The 17,703-nt window shown below is 39.1% G+C and overlaps 1 protein-coding gene across 1 annotated transcript; it reads right to left on the reverse strand.

The window, feature by feature from the left end:
* Positions 1-11,978: 11,978 nt before the first annotated feature.
* On the reverse strand, positions 11,979-17,327 carry LOC120298748. The gene is made up of 4 exons (XM_039322749.1): positions 16,856-17,327; positions 15,421-15,633; positions 13,659-13,817; positions 11,979-12,508 (listed from the first exon to the last, which is right to left on the reverse strand). The coding sequence occupies exons 1-4, from the start codon at positions 17,237-17,239 to the stop codon at positions 12,431-12,433; spliced, it is 834 nt and encodes a 277-aa protein (XP_039178683.1). The 5' UTR covers positions 17,240-17,327; the 3' UTR covers positions 11,979-12,430.
* Positions 17,328-17,703: the final 376 nt, after the last annotated feature.

A 17,703-nucleotide genomic window follows, 5' to 3' on the forward strand; every position in this document is an offset into this window, starting at 1 on the left:
TCAGATTCTGCCTGCCATCTCTTGCTGTCACTGCCAGTTTCAAGAGTTCTGCTTTCCTGAGAGATTCAGCTGAGGCAGGGCCTTACAGCTTCCAGAAAATAAAAATGTATGTTGTGTTAGAGAGAGGTGCATGAGTAAAATTCAATAGGAAATTAACTAATTGTTAGCATACAGGACTTGATCCATGATTGTATGAATGTAATGAATGGCAGCTATAATCTGTATTAATATTTCATTTGTAGTTTTTCTCACATTACACTTTGTGTAGAATGATTACTGATTATAATAAAATAGTAGTAATATTTTAATGTTATGATAATAACTGTATCATTAATTTGTTGATAATTTTGTTAATGATCCGTGGAATGATACCAGGTCCTCTTGCAGGCACCACACTTGGAGAAGACACTGCACAAAGTTTTCATCAGATTTAGTCAAGGACAAAGAAGGGGAGGAAGAGATCAAAGGAGCTGCTTTAAGCCTTGAGGAAAGACATCAAGCAGAAGAGCCATGTTGGAATGGAATGGAATGGAATGGAATAGAATGGAATGGAATAGAATAGAATAGAATAGAATAGAATAGAATAGAATAGAATAGAATAGAATAGAACAGAACAGAACAGAACAGAACAGAATAGAATAGAATAGAATAGAACAGAGCTGGAAGTGACCTTGGAGGTCGTCTAGTCCAGCCCCCTGCTCAAGCAGGAGAACCTATACAATTTCAGACAAGCAACTTTCTAGTCTGCTCTTAAAAATCTCCAGTGATGGAGTGCCCATAACTTTTTGTGGCAAGCTGTTCCACTGGTTAATTGTCCAAACTGTTAGGAAGTTTCTCCTTAATTCCAGGTTGCTTCTCCCTTTGATCAGCTTCCAACCATTGTTTCTTGTCCTAGTTTACAGGAGCTTCAAATCTAAAAAAGTCTGGGAACTTTTTTCCGAATATATAAAAGATCTTGGTTGTTGAATGGAGGATGCAGCACTCTTCTGATAAGTAAGAGATGTTGTACAGAAGCTTAAGATCTTAAACCACCAAGCCCAGAGAGCAGAAAAGACCCTGAAAAGGAATTTAGTTTGATGGATCCTTGTTGGGACCCCATACCTTCCACGGCTGCAGCCTTGGAGCCCCCAACCTCTCTTCGCCCTTCTTCCTTCTCCTCTGGGGTTGGGATGCAGCACTTAAGGCATGGGCCAGAATCTTTATGACACTGTAGGTATAGATATCATTTAGTATCTGCATCTTATTCATTTTCTCTTGGGTCTCCACTGGTGCTTTCTGGGTGCATCTTCTCCGGCCTTTGACAGAAAAGGTGTGTTTGGAAACAGAACAGTGAAAATACTCAGCTTCAAATTCAGATTCCACAAAGAGATATAGTTTAAAGACATTATGGTTTTTCCAACTCTTTTTCGGCTGAAAGGTAAAGCTCCACATACTATGGACGTGCTTGAGATGCCTATTTTTTTTTATGGAAAACATTCCAACCACTGTTGTGATCCAGACTTTCCCTTCAATGGGTCCTGGCAAACCTTCAAGTGCTGAATGGAAGGGAATAATCCTGTCCCAAGGGGACTCAAATTCCATGAAGTGAACGAAGACGTTGACTTGTCTCCACTGAGAGAGGGCATCCCTGAGGAATGTTGTATGTCCAGTTGTTGAGAATTGTTGTGATATAACAACACAAATTCTATTCTTGACAAGCATAGGAGTAAAAGTCCTCATGAAATTCTCTCCATTCTCTGTGTCTGGAGCAAAGAGACCAATCAGGGTCCATCCAAAATGAAGGAGCAGTTGGACAATTCCTGGGTACATGATCCCTTCTTTGGGGAACAACGGATGGAAAAAAGGGAATTGACTTTTATCACTCAGAGCCTCTGAAGCAATTCTATTATTGACCTGAAAAAAGCAATTCTGTGTTATATTTAGGGTCCTACCAAGTCCCAATTTTAGCTTTTAATAAATCCAATATTTTTCTCATGCACATATTAGAACATTTCCTGTTCATTAGTCATTAGGCCATATCAAAATACAGAATATAAAACACAGAAAATTAACAAGATTGCACGTAAAAACAGAATTTAGAAAAATAATTACAATAGAATAAGCATAAAGAATGAAAATAGTATTTCTTTATAATCCCAGAATTTACCACAAATAGACTATAATTTCCTTCCGAAAAGTGCTTTATTATATACAATTTTTGAATTCTGAGCATAGAGAAAATACATTTTTGAAAATATTAGGATCCTAATAGACTGTTTCTCTAAAGTGCAATCCAAGATATTGATCTCCCTCTTTCTTAAATAATTGTCATTCAAAATAATAGATGTATTACATCTTCTATTTCTGAAGCTCCACAAATACAAGTATATTCATTGTAAGGAGTTTGGAAGCTTTAACTCAATACTTGGAAGGTACATTTGTAGCAGCTGATGCCTTTCAGTGTGCCAGCCTTACTGAAGACGCCCTACTTTTCCCTATTTTAACTATCTTGGATTCTTTGTGCAGCATTTTTTTAGGTTTTTCTCAAGTGGCAAAAAAGACAGGGAGACGACAGTTCCCAATATAAAATCAAGAATGTTTTAAATGAAATTTGTTTGTTCTATTAGGATTTGGGGACTCTTATCATTTTCCTTAACAATAATTTTATTCAAAATAATTATATGCCCCAATTTTATAAATCGTATAAATTTCCAATTCTGTTCTGAAAGTTGCAGCGGAAATCCTTTTATGCACCCTCAAGATACTTCTCAGATGATATGATCAGATTTGCTATAGTAGTGATATAAATTAAATCCCAAAGTTCAGCTCATTATAAGTGCATAATGGTAACGTTGGTATTTTGTATTTAATAATTCAGTCTAAGGAAGCCACATAGCTTTGATTTTTTAAAAAAGAAATGAACAGTGCATTCACTTGTGCCTTCTAAATGAGCTCCTTTGATGTTGAGGGAGCCCAGATCCAGTCAGAGAAAAAAGTTCCCCCAGGGAAGGAAAGGTGTGAACTTGCTCTGTTGCCTCCTCATCGATTAGCCCTATAGGGCAATGCTATCATTTTCCAAAGACCATAATTTTTGACTTTGACTCATCCATAATCATATAATTATTATGAGAATAGGAGCCAAGTCCTCCAGACAGCACATGCAACCCAAATGTCATATTGAAAACACCTTTTTCTTACCTTTTGGTACATATCAATCCTATTTCTCATGGCACCATTGAGCCCCAAACACACTCTCAGACAAATGAACAAAAATGGGATGGAAGGGACCATGGAGGTTTTCTAGTCCAACCCCCTGCCCATAGCAAGAGATCCTATACCAATCCAGACCAAATGAATGTCCAGCCTTGTTTTGAAAATCTCCATTAACGGAGCACCCACAACTTCATGAGGCAAGCTGTTCCACTGATTAATTGTTCTCACTGTCAGGGCTTGTAGAAAGGACTTTGAGCAGAGTCAACATCCTGAGCTCCATTTGAAGGGCAGTCAATTTCTTCCATAAAATTTCTTTGCTTACTGTGTTAAATGCTATAAAGGCAGCAAATTATTTCCTCTGACTGATATTTTTATAGTTAGATGGTTCAAGACAAAAGAATTGTCAATAGTGGATCACATTGGCCTAAAGACTGCTGGTTCTTCTACAAGGAATACACTTTTCATCCACCTACTATCAATTCTTTTCAAGTGGAAGTTTGCATATATTTCAGTCACAAGATCTGTTAGAGAAATGGGCCTGGAATTACCAGGGTCCTTTTTATTCCCCTTTTTTATATATAGGAATTACAATCGCCATCTTTGATCAAAATGGGCATGGTGGATATTATTTATAAGTGTAAATGCATCTGCTGTATATGTGTAAGTGTATCTGCTTCTATCCTGCTCTATGAAGTAGAGAGTCGGTCTCTGACAGAAGGCCACCTGAAGAGACTAGAAGCATTTGAAATGTGGATTTACAGGCGGCTGTTACGTATAAGCTGGGTTGACAAGATCAGAAATGAGGAAGTGATAAGCCACCTGGGAAAGCCAAGGGAAATCATCAAAACAATTAAAAAACTAAAATTAGAATATTTCAGACATGTGACGCGGCACCCAGAAAAATAGGGCATACTCCATTTATTCCTCCAGGGAAAGATTGAAGGCAAACGAGCTCCAGGCAGAAGAAGAACATCGTGGCTTCAAAATCTAAGGGACTGGTTTGGACAAAACTCAGCAGCGCTTTTTCACGCGGCTGCTGATAAAAACAGGATCGCCAACATGATCGCCAACGTCTGATAACGGATATGGCACAAGAAGAAGAAGAAGTAAATGTATCTGTCAATGGAGGGTCCCACCAGTCAGGATATTTCTTGAATTGTTCAGCTGCTAGAAAATCCTCTCCACAGGCTATATTGCTCTTCAAACCTTTTTTTAATGAATTTGATCATAAGAACTTTAGGGTAAAAAATAGTTGATATATTGCCTAACATATTTGTAGATTTTTAATAAAATGGTTGGTTAATATTAGTGGCCCCTAAAGGTTCATAATACATATATGTTTTCTCATCAGTAGGAAAGGTAATCTCGTAGGACTCCGTTTTAAAATCTGGGATTTGGTCATGACTGAGGATATCATTATTTTGGCTAAGATGATATAAAAAATGTGAGTTTTCCATCATTTCAGAACACTCCTATTGTACAGAAGATCCTTTGACTGGACAGAGCCTCTACTCAATTTCACAAATGTGCAGCAGAAGCCTCTAAGCAATTGGGATGATGTCATGAAAAGATAGGTTTCTTTTGATTGTTTCCTCCTGACTGTATATCCCAATCCTAATTTATAACAATTACAAATACCATGGTGAAATGATTATTTGCAGTAGAACCAGTTCTTAAACACACTGATCCTGAGGAACCTTTCATCATCCAAGCTGATGCTAGTGATGTTCCAGTGGGCACAGTGCTCCTATAAAAAAACCTTAGGAGGGATCTACAGCCCTGCGCCTACACTTCACGAAAGCTTTCAGAAACAGAGAGGAGATGGACTGCTTGGGAGAAAGAGGCTTTTGTGGTCAGATGGGTGTTATTAACTTGGCACCATTTCTTGGAAGGTAGTAAAGTGCTTTTCGAAGTACAGACATGAGCCAGCAGTGTGTTGCAGCTGCCAAAAAAGCCAACACAATGCTGGGCTGCATTAAGAGAGGGATGGAATCAAGATCACGTGAATTATTAATACCACTTTACAATGCCTTGGTAAAGCCACACTTGGAATACTGCATCCAGTTTTGGTCACACGATGTAAAAAAGATGCTGAAACTCTAGAAAGAGTACAGAGAAGAGCAACAAAGATGATTAGGGGACTGGAGACTAAAACATATAAGGAACGGTTGCTGGAATTGGATATGTCTAGTTTAACGAAGAGAAGGATGAGGGGGGACATGATAGCAGTGTTCCAATCTCTCAGGGGCTGCCACAAAGAAGAGGGAGTCAAACTATTCTCCAAAGCACCTGAAGGCAGGACAAGAAGCAATGGATGGAAACTCATCAAGGAGAGAAGCAACCTAGAACTAAGGAGAAACTTCCTGACAGTTAGAACAATTAACTAGTGGAACAACCTGCATTAAGAATAGGTGAATGCTCCAATGCTGGAAGTTTTTAAGAAGAGACTGGACAGCTATTTGTCCAAAATGGTGTAGGGTTTCCTGCCTGAACAGGGGGTTGAACTTGATGACCTCCAAGGTCCCTTCCAACTTTATTATTATTGTGGATCATCACAATATTATTATTATTAATAATAATAATAATAATAATAATAACAATCTTAAATTCCATAAAGAAGACTTGGTTGGATCTATTGCTGACATAGCAACACCCCACTTACTTTACAGAAAAGGAAGGACAAACACAAACCTGTGGGACTTTGTAGGTGCTGGCTAATGTTGACATCTGGATGGAGATGTCTCTGATAGCTCCATCAACAAGAGCCAAAAGCTTCTCCTTCCTTCCACAGCTGTAGTTGGGAACATTGGCTTCTCCAGTAGAGAGGATGTCCAGCAAGGCATCTGAAGTGCCAATAGTGTTATCATAGTTGTCATGGATGTTGTAGCCAAGTGTGAGATTGTGCAGGAGCTGGGGATTTTTGCCAACCACTTCAATATTGAAAATCATGCATAGTACCTCTTCAGAGGATAAACTAGTATAAAATCATGATCATGTTAATATTAGGATCATCAATAGCAATAACAAAAATACTTTTTCTCCATTTAATCATTTTTTTTCTCTACAAAGTACTTGAAACATAAGCCAATACTGATCCTAAAGTAGAGGCAAATGATAGTCACCCATTACTCTTTCATATTGTTAGTGTTGAGAATGGGGATAGTTCTCAAAAAGGTTTAACATATCAGAAACATACAATCATTTTTAGCAGTATTAATATTCATAGCCCAGAATAATTCAATCATTAAAGAAGAACCACCATTAAAGGAAGGAGATTTTTGATAAGTGACCCAGAGAAGCTATTCTAAAAACAAATCATCTTCTGTTCCTTGAAAAATTAGAAAATGCATATCAATCAGGTATAAAAATATGGAAATGGTTGGGCAGAGGAAATTAGAACCATTTCAATCATTACTTTCAACCAAAGTCAGTATTCCAGTCATGAATTTAGGATTGAACAGAGAGAGGAAAATAATGTGGACTTCTTTCAGGTTTCATTTGCCTCATGTTTCTACTCTCAGAAAATAAGGCAAAAGGGAGAGGCTGTGTTAATCAAAAGGATTCAAAAAATTTGTCAGATCCTGCAATATAAGAGTAAGTAAAACAAGAAGAAAAAAAGAAGAGTATTAGAACTGCAAATGGAAGGAATGAAAATCCATCGCATGACTTACAGCTGAATGTGACTAGAAGGAGCCATGTTGAAAGGGAATGTTGCAGGTGCTATTGCTGATGGAGAGATGACTATACCAAGGAGAAGATCTCCTGGCCTATAATAGCTCCATGGCTTTTCTCCATCCTGGTAGTCCAAATTCAGTGGGCATTTCAGTCTCAGCTTTGCAGAGAGTGGCTGGGATGTCAGCAGCATCAGAAAGAGAAGCAGTAGCAGGAGGTCCATAATTCATGGGGCGGAATCAATCTCCTTCCTCTTTCTAAAAAAGAATTAGAATTCAAAGCACTCTGACAGGGTGGAATATCCAATGGATTTCCTGATTCAAATAGAGAAACCAAGATTCACCTGAAACAGAGAGAAAATATATTCAAGAGCACAGCTCCTGTTTGTTTTGTAATGTGAGCCACAATAAGGATAACCTGTGATATTTATCCTTTTCTGATGCAAGATCCCTTTCATGTTGCTCCAGTCTTATGTTTACATCACAGGCAGTCACTGGAGACGTAGGAGAAGAGGTCTCAGAGACAGGGAGGGTGATGATTGCCCTGAGAAGGAGCGTCTGCTCTTGGGACCCTGAACTTTTTCCATGTAAGGAGGGGTAGCTGGAGAAAAGCACATTAGAGAAAAGTCACAGATAGACCCCTTGGGGCAGTGTTCTCTAGTGGTCTTAGTCCTTCCTGTTAGGACATGTCCAGAAAGTCATGCTGGATGGAAATAGTTCAACAGCCAGGAAAGTGACTTCTGCTGTCCTTCAATGGGACTTCTTGCCTCCAGAGGCTGCTAGGGAAGGTCACCCAGAGTTATGGAGTTTGGTGCCACTCTAGGTTGGTGACCCTTAACTCTAGTGCTGCCTTTGCTTTATCTCCATGGAAGCACTCAGTAGCCTTCAACCCAGCCTAATGTTAAGAGTAGGGCCTGTCTGGGAATTTCTAATAGAATAGAATAGAATAGAATAGAATAGAATAGAATAGAATAGAATAGAATAGAATAGAATAGAGATGGAAGGGACGTTGGAGGTCTTCCAGTCCAGCCCCCTGCTCAAGCAGCAGAACCCATCATACCATCTCAAACAAGTGACTGTCTAGTGGTCCAGTCTCTTCTTAAAAAGCTCCAGTGATGGAGCGCCCATGATTTCTGGAGACAAGCTGTTCCATAGATTAATTGTCCTCACTGTCAGGAAATTTCTCCTTAATTCCAGGTTGCTTCTCTCTTTGATCAGTTTCCAACCATGGTTTCTTGTCCTGCCCTCTGGTGCTTTGGAGAATTTTTAATGAGATCTCCATACATTAATCTTAAATTGGAGCTGATTTTATAATTCCTTATAACTGAAGTGAACTTTTAGTTGCCATCTGTTCTAGGAATATCAATTTTTGCATGAGAGCTGACTAAGAGGCAGGAAAGTGACAGCATGTGGATCACATCATTGGCTAAGAGAGAGAAAATTGTAGAGTGGATAGAAGTTTTTGTTTTAGTTTCCTTGACACTTTCTGTGTTGCCTTTCCATATGGATACTATGAGAGCCATTATATTTTGAAGTTTCTTGGTTTAAGTAATAAAATTGTGCTGTGAGGTCTGCAGCTGAGATGGTGGCAGCGGTGGTTGGTGTGACCTGGTTTCTTGTCACAACCACACAGAAGTTGGTTTAGGGCAGGGGTAGGCAACCTCGGCTCTTTTATGACTCATGGACTTCAACTCCCAGAATGCTGACTCAGGAATTCTGGGAGTTGAAGTCCATGAGTCATAAAAGAGCCGAGGTTGCCTACCCCTGGTTTAGGGGGATCTTGTGGCAGTTCCTCTGGTTGTGTAGATGTACTTGGTGTGGTGCAACACCTGTGACATTCCTATCTCTGAGGCTTTGCTTGAAACTCCACCTCAGAAGACATCCAAGTGTTTCCTTCAGAGTCCCTGTGTTCTGGTTTATCTTGGTCGATTGTTGATGGATTATGTTTCTCATCTGGAGGGGGGGATGTTAATGTGGACAGCTTGGTCTAGAAGGGAGAACTGGGGGTTTATCCAAAAAGTAGTGACCCCACTGCAAAACAATCCCTGGAATGCCTCACATCCTCTGTCAAGACTTGATCCAGATAATAAAATGGAAAACAGCCATGAATCAGACTGGTCCCTTAGCCAAAGAAGTCATAAGATCCTCTTGTCCCCAAATGGGAAGCTTTCAGCATTCCGCTATAGGAGTGGGAAAATAATCCAAGATAGAAAATGGCAGGAGGGCATCCCTGAGGCTTCGCTGTCCAGACAACTAAGGAGCTGCAGGAAGAGCCCACCTTCTCTCGAAGCTACCTAGAGACCAACTGTCCTTGCCACCTCCAATAATAGGGAAAGGGTGAGAGGTGAATGCCAAACTGGGAAGGAAGGAAAGCTGGAGGTCCATTCCATGGTCTTCCCTCCCTTCCTTAAAAAAAAAAAAAAACTAAGGAGAAGGGAGAAAGGAGGACGATCCCTCTTTCTGACACTTTTAGTCATAGCTGGAGCTGTATCTGGAATAAAGTTTTCTGTGCCTTCAGATGTTTTATGCAAGACATCTCTTTGTGTTGATTTTCCATCTAGGGTTGTCATCAGTTCCAAGATCAATTCAAAATGCCTTGAGATTTTTGATAAGGTGACCAAATGAACCAGAGAGACTTCACTAGTTCCCAGAGTGGTGGATTCAACTGAAAAAGGATCTGTTGCCTGAAATTTGTATTTTTTTAATTGTAGGCCAGTATTTCTGCCCAGACCAAGGGTGAGAAAAACAAATTGTTGGAGGAGTGGGAATGTGTTAGCCAATTAGAAACCTAGAAACAAGGTGTGCTATTAGGATCTTGAAGTTCTCACTTCTCAGTTCAGTATATTTTATAAAAACTGCTATGGCAACTGATGTGTGTTTACTTAAGACAATAACACATTCTTAAAGATAGAGTAGATGAGCGGATATTCATTAAGTATGAATATTCATGCTTACATCATCTATTACCTAGATGATGTTTCCTCCTCCAATTTTTCCTTACCACAAGACCCCTGAGAGGCAGGTGGGTTTGGGTGACTGACTGATTTGGAGTGTCCATGGCCAGAGGAAGCAATCCACATAGGACAAAACCAGTGATGGGATTCAGCCAGTTCGCACCAGTTCGGCAGAACCGGTAGCTAACTTTTTGTTGCCCAGATCCAGAACGAACTTCTGGAAATGGCATCCACACAGAGAACTGGTTGTTCACATATTTGAATCCCACCACTGGACAAAACCCATATTAATGAATGGATAATGAAAAAGCTTCATTGATCAGAGGCAACTTATTCCTCATAGAAGGGTCTACATGGAGGAGAAACTGCCAATACCTGGTGTGTGGAAAGAGCTTCAGGCTGAGCTGTTCCCCGAGTTCTAACAAAATTCACCCAGGAGAGAAACCCTATAAAAGCACAAAGTGTGGAAAGAATTTCAAGATGAGTTGCTTCTAAAATATATTCTGTGGGGCAATTTTCCTTTTAAGCGTATGAAATGTGGAAATTTGGATTCCAGTTCTAAGGCAGTGATTGATGGGCAAAAATGTGATGCTAGCAGATGATTGGGGTGAAAATATAGATGGGAGGATTGAGGGAGAGAGAAAGAGAAGAAAGGGAAGGTGAGGGATATGGGAGGAGGCGAGGAGTGGGGTAGAGAGGAGAAACTGATTCTTTAAAGATCAAGCCAGTCTTATGGCTCCATAAGAGTCAACTTACCAGAAAGCCAATAGAAAACAAGGTGGAAAGACTTTGGGGATCTTTTGAGAGACTTTGGAATCCTAAATGAGGGTATGAAGCTGGGAAATATGGAAAGTGAGTTATTTGGCTTTGTCTAGAATTGTCATAGGATTTAGGGTTTTTTAAAATGCTTTTTATCCATGTGTTGTCTTTATGACCTTATTTTCTTTTGACACCTTTAGTAAAGTTCATATTCATTTAATCTGGGAGTTGACCCATGGCCTTCTTGTACCTGCCTTGGCTTGGTTGAGCTACTGACTCCCCAAACCAGACCAGGATACATTTTGTCTTCAATTTACATCAGTCACATTGACTTGAATATTGATATGCCAAAACTGTCAGGAAGTAACAGGCAATAAATAAATGTCTGCTATTGGAAACAGCTCACCAGAAGTCTGTTCAGCACCTCAGCCCAGAGATGCTGGAACTGGAGGCTATGAGTTAGGAAGCCATGAAGAAGATGGGACTTGATCTGGAGTTGAAAAGAAGGAGATTGCTGAGAAAGAGCACCTCAGTAGAAAGAGAAGGAGCACCAAAACCGGTGAGAGATGTTGCAGCTGCAACACGATGTCATCTTCACTCTTTTCTTTCCAGTAGAACCCATAACTTGGGGGCATGGAAATACCAATTCATAAAGAACCATGAAAGAGATGAGATTCAGACCTCACTAACTATCTTTGAAGATACCTGCCAAGCTTACATCACTATAAAGCCCAGGAATTGACTCATATATCGCTTGTCTTGAAGAGTTGCTTAAGCCAAATATTGGTTGACATGTGTGCTGAGGAAAAGGAGGAAAACCAATAGTTTTAAAAAACATAATATTTATTTGTTCCTTTGTTTACTTATTTATTTATTTATTTATTATTACTTTACTTGATAATTAACTTCACATATTTATTTCCTTCAGTTTTAATAAATATAAGTTGTCAAGGAAATCCAAAGGAAGAATATATAACCAATAATAATGGATAATTAGAAGTTACCAGCCTAAGAAACAATTTCACAATCATTGCCCTGCTTTGGCCATTAGATGTTCCTTAGTGTTTAGATCTGGTCTCAGGATGATAATGTAGCACTTGGGGAAGAAGATGCAGCTCAATAGTCCAGCACCAGAGGCCAAAATGGAGAAGACCTGCACAGCCACCATGTATTTTCCTTTAGTGCTCAGGTAGGTGGGGAGGAAGGAGACCCAGACACTGCAGAAGACCAGCATGCTGAAGGTGATCAGCTTGGCTTCATTGAAAGCTCCAGGAAGGTTCCTGGCCAGGAAAGCCACAGTGAAGCAAATGGCAGCAAGGAAGCCCATGTAGCCAAGAACAACATAAAACATTGTGACAGAGCCTTCGTTGCATTGAAGGATAATCTCTTCAGGCTGGGAGTTCAGATCAGAGTCAGGAAATGGGGGAGAAACTCCCAACCACATGGCACAGATGAGAATTTGGATAGCAGAACAAGAAAGGATGATGGAGTTGGCCAAGCTCTTCCCCAGCCATCTCTTCACTTTATTGCCTGGTCTTGAGGCTAGGAATGCCAGAACTACTGTGATTGTTTTAGCCAACACAGAAGACACGGCTACTGAGAAGACAATGCTGAACACTGTTTGTCGGAGAAGGCAGGTGGCTTTCCTTGGTCGGCCAATGAAGAACAGGGAGGATAAGAAGCAAAGCAGAAGGGAGACCAGGAGGATGAAGGAGAGGTCCCAGTTGTTCGCTTTGACAATAGGAGTTTCAAGATATTTAATGAATATGAATAAAACAAAGCCTGTGATTAGGAACAAGAGTAGAGCAAAGGAGATGAGGATGATGCTGAGATGTTCTTCATAGGACAGGAAGGTTATTCCTTTGCGGATACACTGGACTCGGTTCTCAGTTGGATGTTGATCATCTGGGCACTTGGTGCACTTTGTGGTATCTGAGAAAAGAAAGTAATATTTCTTTTATAGTCTTTCAAATTTCAATAAAAACTTTGGATAAGATGTGATACAGAGAGACAGAAAAGTCTCAGTAAATGGAATATACTTAACTACAACAGCAAAAAAAATCCCCAATACATACAACTATAAAAAGAACAACAACATAAATTTAAAAGAAAATCTATCTGGTGCTACAACCTCCCTTCTCTGAGGTAATCCACCAGATTCTTATCCTGCACTGACCTTATCTTATCCCAAATTATTGGCAGAAGTAGCAAATCTCCAGAGGTTTAAGAGGATGGGGGGCCTATTCAATTTCAAGGGGGAGTTTGTCCAATAAGGCAGGAATTGCACCATAAAAGGCAGGCTTCTGATGATCCATAAAGTAGGAATCCTTTAAGGGAACAGAACATTTGCATGCCAAATATTATACACAGTAGGGGTGTCCTATGGAAGATCACATGGAAACTCAACTTTGCATGCCTTTGCATTCTGGACTATTTGTAAATTCCAGGTGAATCTTGATTCCTCTGTTTGGTTTTCATTGTTCCTTTAAGCCAACATCTCTCCCTCTATTGTTCCTCCCAATTAGATATTCCAGTTTATAAGGATATATGATCTTACTAAAGATTAACTGATTAAATGAATGATTGATCGATGCATCTATCAGCCTATAATGTAAAGTTGGTTTAAATAAACAAAACCCATTGATCTAAAATCATTCCTCAAGTTACAAAGAATACAGATATTTTTAAGAAAGATAAATATGGATGGAAACATCCAAGCTGGGAAATAAAAGAGATATTTCCCATGCAATCCACAACATCCTTCTCCTTACCTCATCCTTCAAAATATTTTTCTTATTTTTCCATTATGGGAGAAATTGGACACCGTGAAAATTAAAAACTAAAAAATCAAATTTACATGTGTCTTTAACATGCATATTGATCAAAGTTTCCCTATGGTCTCATTCACCTTCCTGAGTGGAGATGGTCCCCTCTGGACAAGGAATGCAGTCGTAGCAGCAAAATGGCTCTCCTTCTCGAGCCTTTTTGACAAATCCAGGATGGCATTTTTCCACACATTTAGACTGAGGCAGAGACTAAACAGAAAAAGAAGAAATGCCAAAGAAAATATGTCAGGACTCACCAGCCATGTAAGATGGAGGTAGACATGAACATCAGCCAAGTCATTTCTGCTCTTCACGTTGGCAAATATGAAATCTCTGACCCCTTCAAAATGGTTGCAGGAGAAACAATCTGTCTTCTGGCATATCAGATTACAATAAAGTACCATTCTACTTAAATTCTGGAGGGATGAAATTGAGAAAAGATTTTAGCATTAAGTGATAACCAGTGTTTTCCTCCTCATAGTAGAATTAACATGCATTCCTCCATTCTTCATAAATGCTTGATTTTAAAATATCCACAAATACTAAATTTTAGTGAACTTTATTGTAAAATATATATTAATTTTTCATTTCATTGGATTTATTAAACTAGAATAAAACTATGAGGAAGAAAGAAACTTTTGACCAGTAGGATCTGGAAAGTTTCTTCTGGAGTACATAAAACATTGCAAAGCTGCTTCCCTTTCAAAGTCGTCCAAAATTATCTCCCAGTTAAGATAAAAAGGGAAATTTCCTCACAAATAAGGGCTGTCAACCTTAAAGATGTTCTTTATTTGTGTATATATATGTGTGTGTGTGTTCAATTTATATGGCAACCATAATGGTGAACTAAAACTGGCTGACTAGTTTCTTAAACTATAGTGAGGTGAGATGGAGGTGAGGTCATGAGAACGTGTCCCTCAAAAAGGGTGAGTCAGGCATTTTTTCATGCAGCACATGGGTCATGAATGTGAGTCTTATGTGTGGAAGGGATATTCAACACAAGGTATCCAACACAAGTCCCTTCTGTTAAGAGAATACAATTAGGGGAGACAATCTGACAGGGAAATACACACTCATATTTATTATTAGTTTGATTTGTAGCCTCTCAGTGTGTCCTAAAGCAGCTAAAAATCACGTTAAAAATTGCATTCAAGGGATTTTCAGATGAAGTGCACTCTTACAAGCGAATGCCCAAATCTAAGTAATATTTCCCTTGAAACTGCCCTTTTTTACTGCTGATAGCTGGATTTTTTTTTTCACCAAAGTCATGTTTCAGTACTTCAGTTTTCAAGCCATTATCATGGTGAGATGGGTAGCAAATAAATTTAATCAATCAATCCATAAATGATCTCACATCAGATCAGTCATTATTATTTCATGTGAACTGAAAGCCTTGGACCTCCTTCCTAAATTCCACTATCTCAGTGGGGTTAAAGAGAGGCAGCTATAAGCATGTTCTCAGCTGATTAAAAACATCTCAGACTGTGAGCCTGCAATTTTGGGAGACCCCTGACTCCAATCAAGGCAAGATGAACCTTATTTAACAATTGGACCAACAGGACCTCCATCCACTCTGAATTCCCTTTCCTCAGATTCAGTCCAAATCTGAACTCAGGGACTGGTCAACAGAATTGCTTTGACCTTTGATATTAGAAGACAAAAAAACCTAGTGAACCTGAAGCTATTAACACCAAAATCTCCAGCATATGAGGCCCTGTCTCACCAATTTTACGGTGACACTAAACTGCCGAAGGGACACTAAATGGCAATGATTTGTGTACTAAATAATAATCATCCCATATTTCATTTTGGATCAGCTTACAACAGGATTCAGCATGACAACATCAGAAGGGAAACCTTGGTCAATAGAACTGGAGCATGCTTATCTGCCTAAGAAAATTATAGAACTTTTACTCCACACATTCAATTCTCAGTGAAGGTTATCCACTTTTTTGACTGGGTTTAGCCCATTTGAAAAAGCTTTGGAAAAAAGAGAAAAGACATCAATATTTTCCCCACCTTGTTGAGCAACTTTAACTGTGACAAAGCATCTTGGTTGATTGTAAGTCTCTGTCTTTCAAAACTCCCCATTCGCTTGTCGATGGGAACCTTCTTGGGGAGAACCACCCTACTAATAATATCCAGATCTGCTGCTACGCCTCCATTCTGATCCAAGTACACTTTCAGCAGGGAAAGATTGTACAATTCCCTCTTCTTTAGAAATGGATGGAACTACAATAAAAACATCCAGGAATTTAAAAGCAGAAATCTTGGTTTCTTATCTCTGATCAATTTTTACATTTGAATCTTTCTTCTATGGTTGTTTAACTTGCAAATATTGTAAGTTGGGAGAACAAGTGTTCCCATTATCTTCAAAATTGAAGTACAAAGATTCAGAAATATTTTTAAACCATGTAGTATACTGATAAAATATACACTGAGAAAATGTAATTGACAAAAATTGTCAGTCACATATAACAATCTAGCAAAGGTCACCAATCAAGTAAACAAAATACACAAATAAATAGTATTCATGAACTCCTTGCAAATAATAGGATAATTACCAGAAAGTAAGGATTTGTTAAGAAGAAAGTTGCAAGGCTAATCTTCATTCAGGTAGAGGAGATAGGAAAAATGACCAGATGAAGTAATTCTACTTTATTGTAAGGCTATTGTCAAAGCAATAATATTCTATATTAACAGCTATATTAACAAAATCCTGCAGTGTGAAAGTACAAATCTTTCACCATCTCTTTTGACAGTCAAAAAATGTAGGGATGAGTTTTTCTGAGTTACTTCCTGTGGCTGTTACGCAGCTGTGGATTGCCCCCCCTTCAAACCATCTTATCTGATCCTTCCCTGCATCTCTTTTTCTGATCCTCCGAACTCATTCACATGTATTGTTATACTTTCTTACACTGTTTTAAAAAAAAAAGGTGCTGGAACTCACACACGTCATGTTGGAATAGAATAGAATAGAATAGAATAGAATAGAATAGAATAGAATAGAATAGAATAGAATAGAATAGAGCTGGAAGGGACCTTGGAGGTCTTCTAGTTCAGTCCCGTGCTCAAGCAGGAGAAGCTATACCATCTCAGACAAGTGATTGTCTAGTCTCATCTTAAATATCACCAGTAATGGAGCCCCCACAATTTCTGAAGGCAAGCTATTCCACTGGTTAATTGTCCTCTTTAATTCCAGTTGCTTCTCTCTTTGATCAGTTTTGAAACATTGTTTCTTTTCCTAATTTACAGGAGCTTAAAATCAAAAAATGTCTGAGAACTTTTTTTCAAATATATAAAAGGTCTTGGTTGTTGAAGGGAGAATGCAGCACTCTTCTGATAAGTAGGAGATGTTGTACAGAAGCTTAAGATCTTAAACCATGAAGCCCAGAGAGCACAAAAGACCCTCAAAAGGAATTTAGTTTGATGGATCCTTGTTGGGACCCCCTACCTTCCACGGCTGCAGCCTTGGAGCCCCCAACATCTCTTCTCCCTTCTTTCTTCTCTTCTGAGGTTTGGATGCAGCACTTAAGGCGTGGGCCAGAATCTTAATGACACTGTAACTAATGGCTGGATTTGGGATCTGCATCCTATTCTTTTTCTCTTGGGTCTCCACTGGTGCTTTCTGGGTGCATCTTCTCCGGCCTTTGACAGAAAAGGTGTGTTTTGAAACAGAACAGTGAAAATACTCAGCTTGAAATCCAGGTTCCACAAAGAAATGTCTTTTAAAGGCATTATCATTTTTCCAACTCTTTTTTGGCTTAAAGGGAAAGCTCCAAATACTATGGACGTGCTTGAGATGCCTATCCTTTTTAATTGAAAATACTCCAGTCATTGTCAAGATCCAGACTTTCCCCTCAATGGGTCCTTGCAAACCTTCAAGTGCTGAATGGAAGAGAAGAATACTATCCCAAGGGGAATCATATTCGATGAAGTGAACAAAGACGTTGACTTGTCTCCACTTAGAGAGGGCTTCCCTGAGGAATGTGGTATGTCCAGTTGTTGAGAATCGTTGTGATATAACATCACAAATTCTATTCCTGAGAAGCAATGGAGTAAAAGTCCTCATGAAATTGTCTCCCTTCTCTGTGTCTGGAGCAAAGAGACCAATCAGGGTCCATCCAAAATGGAGGAGAATTTGGACAATTGCTGGATACTGGATCCCTACTTTGGGGAACATCAGATGGAAAAAAGGGAATTGACTTTTATCACTCAAAGCCTCTGAAGTAATTATATCACTGACCTGAAAAAACAATGAAGAATTCTGTGTTATATTTGGGGTCCTACCAAGTCCAACTT

The sequence above is a fragment of the Crotalus tigris genome, unplaced genomic scaffold, assembly GCF_016545835.1.
Source record: "Crotalus tigris isolate CLP2741 ecotype Arizona unplaced genomic scaffold, ASM1654583v1 scf7180000024120.132558, whole genome shotgun sequence".
Lineage (NCBI taxonomy): Eukaryota > Metazoa > Chordata > Lepidosauria > Squamata > Viperidae > Crotalus > Crotalus tigris.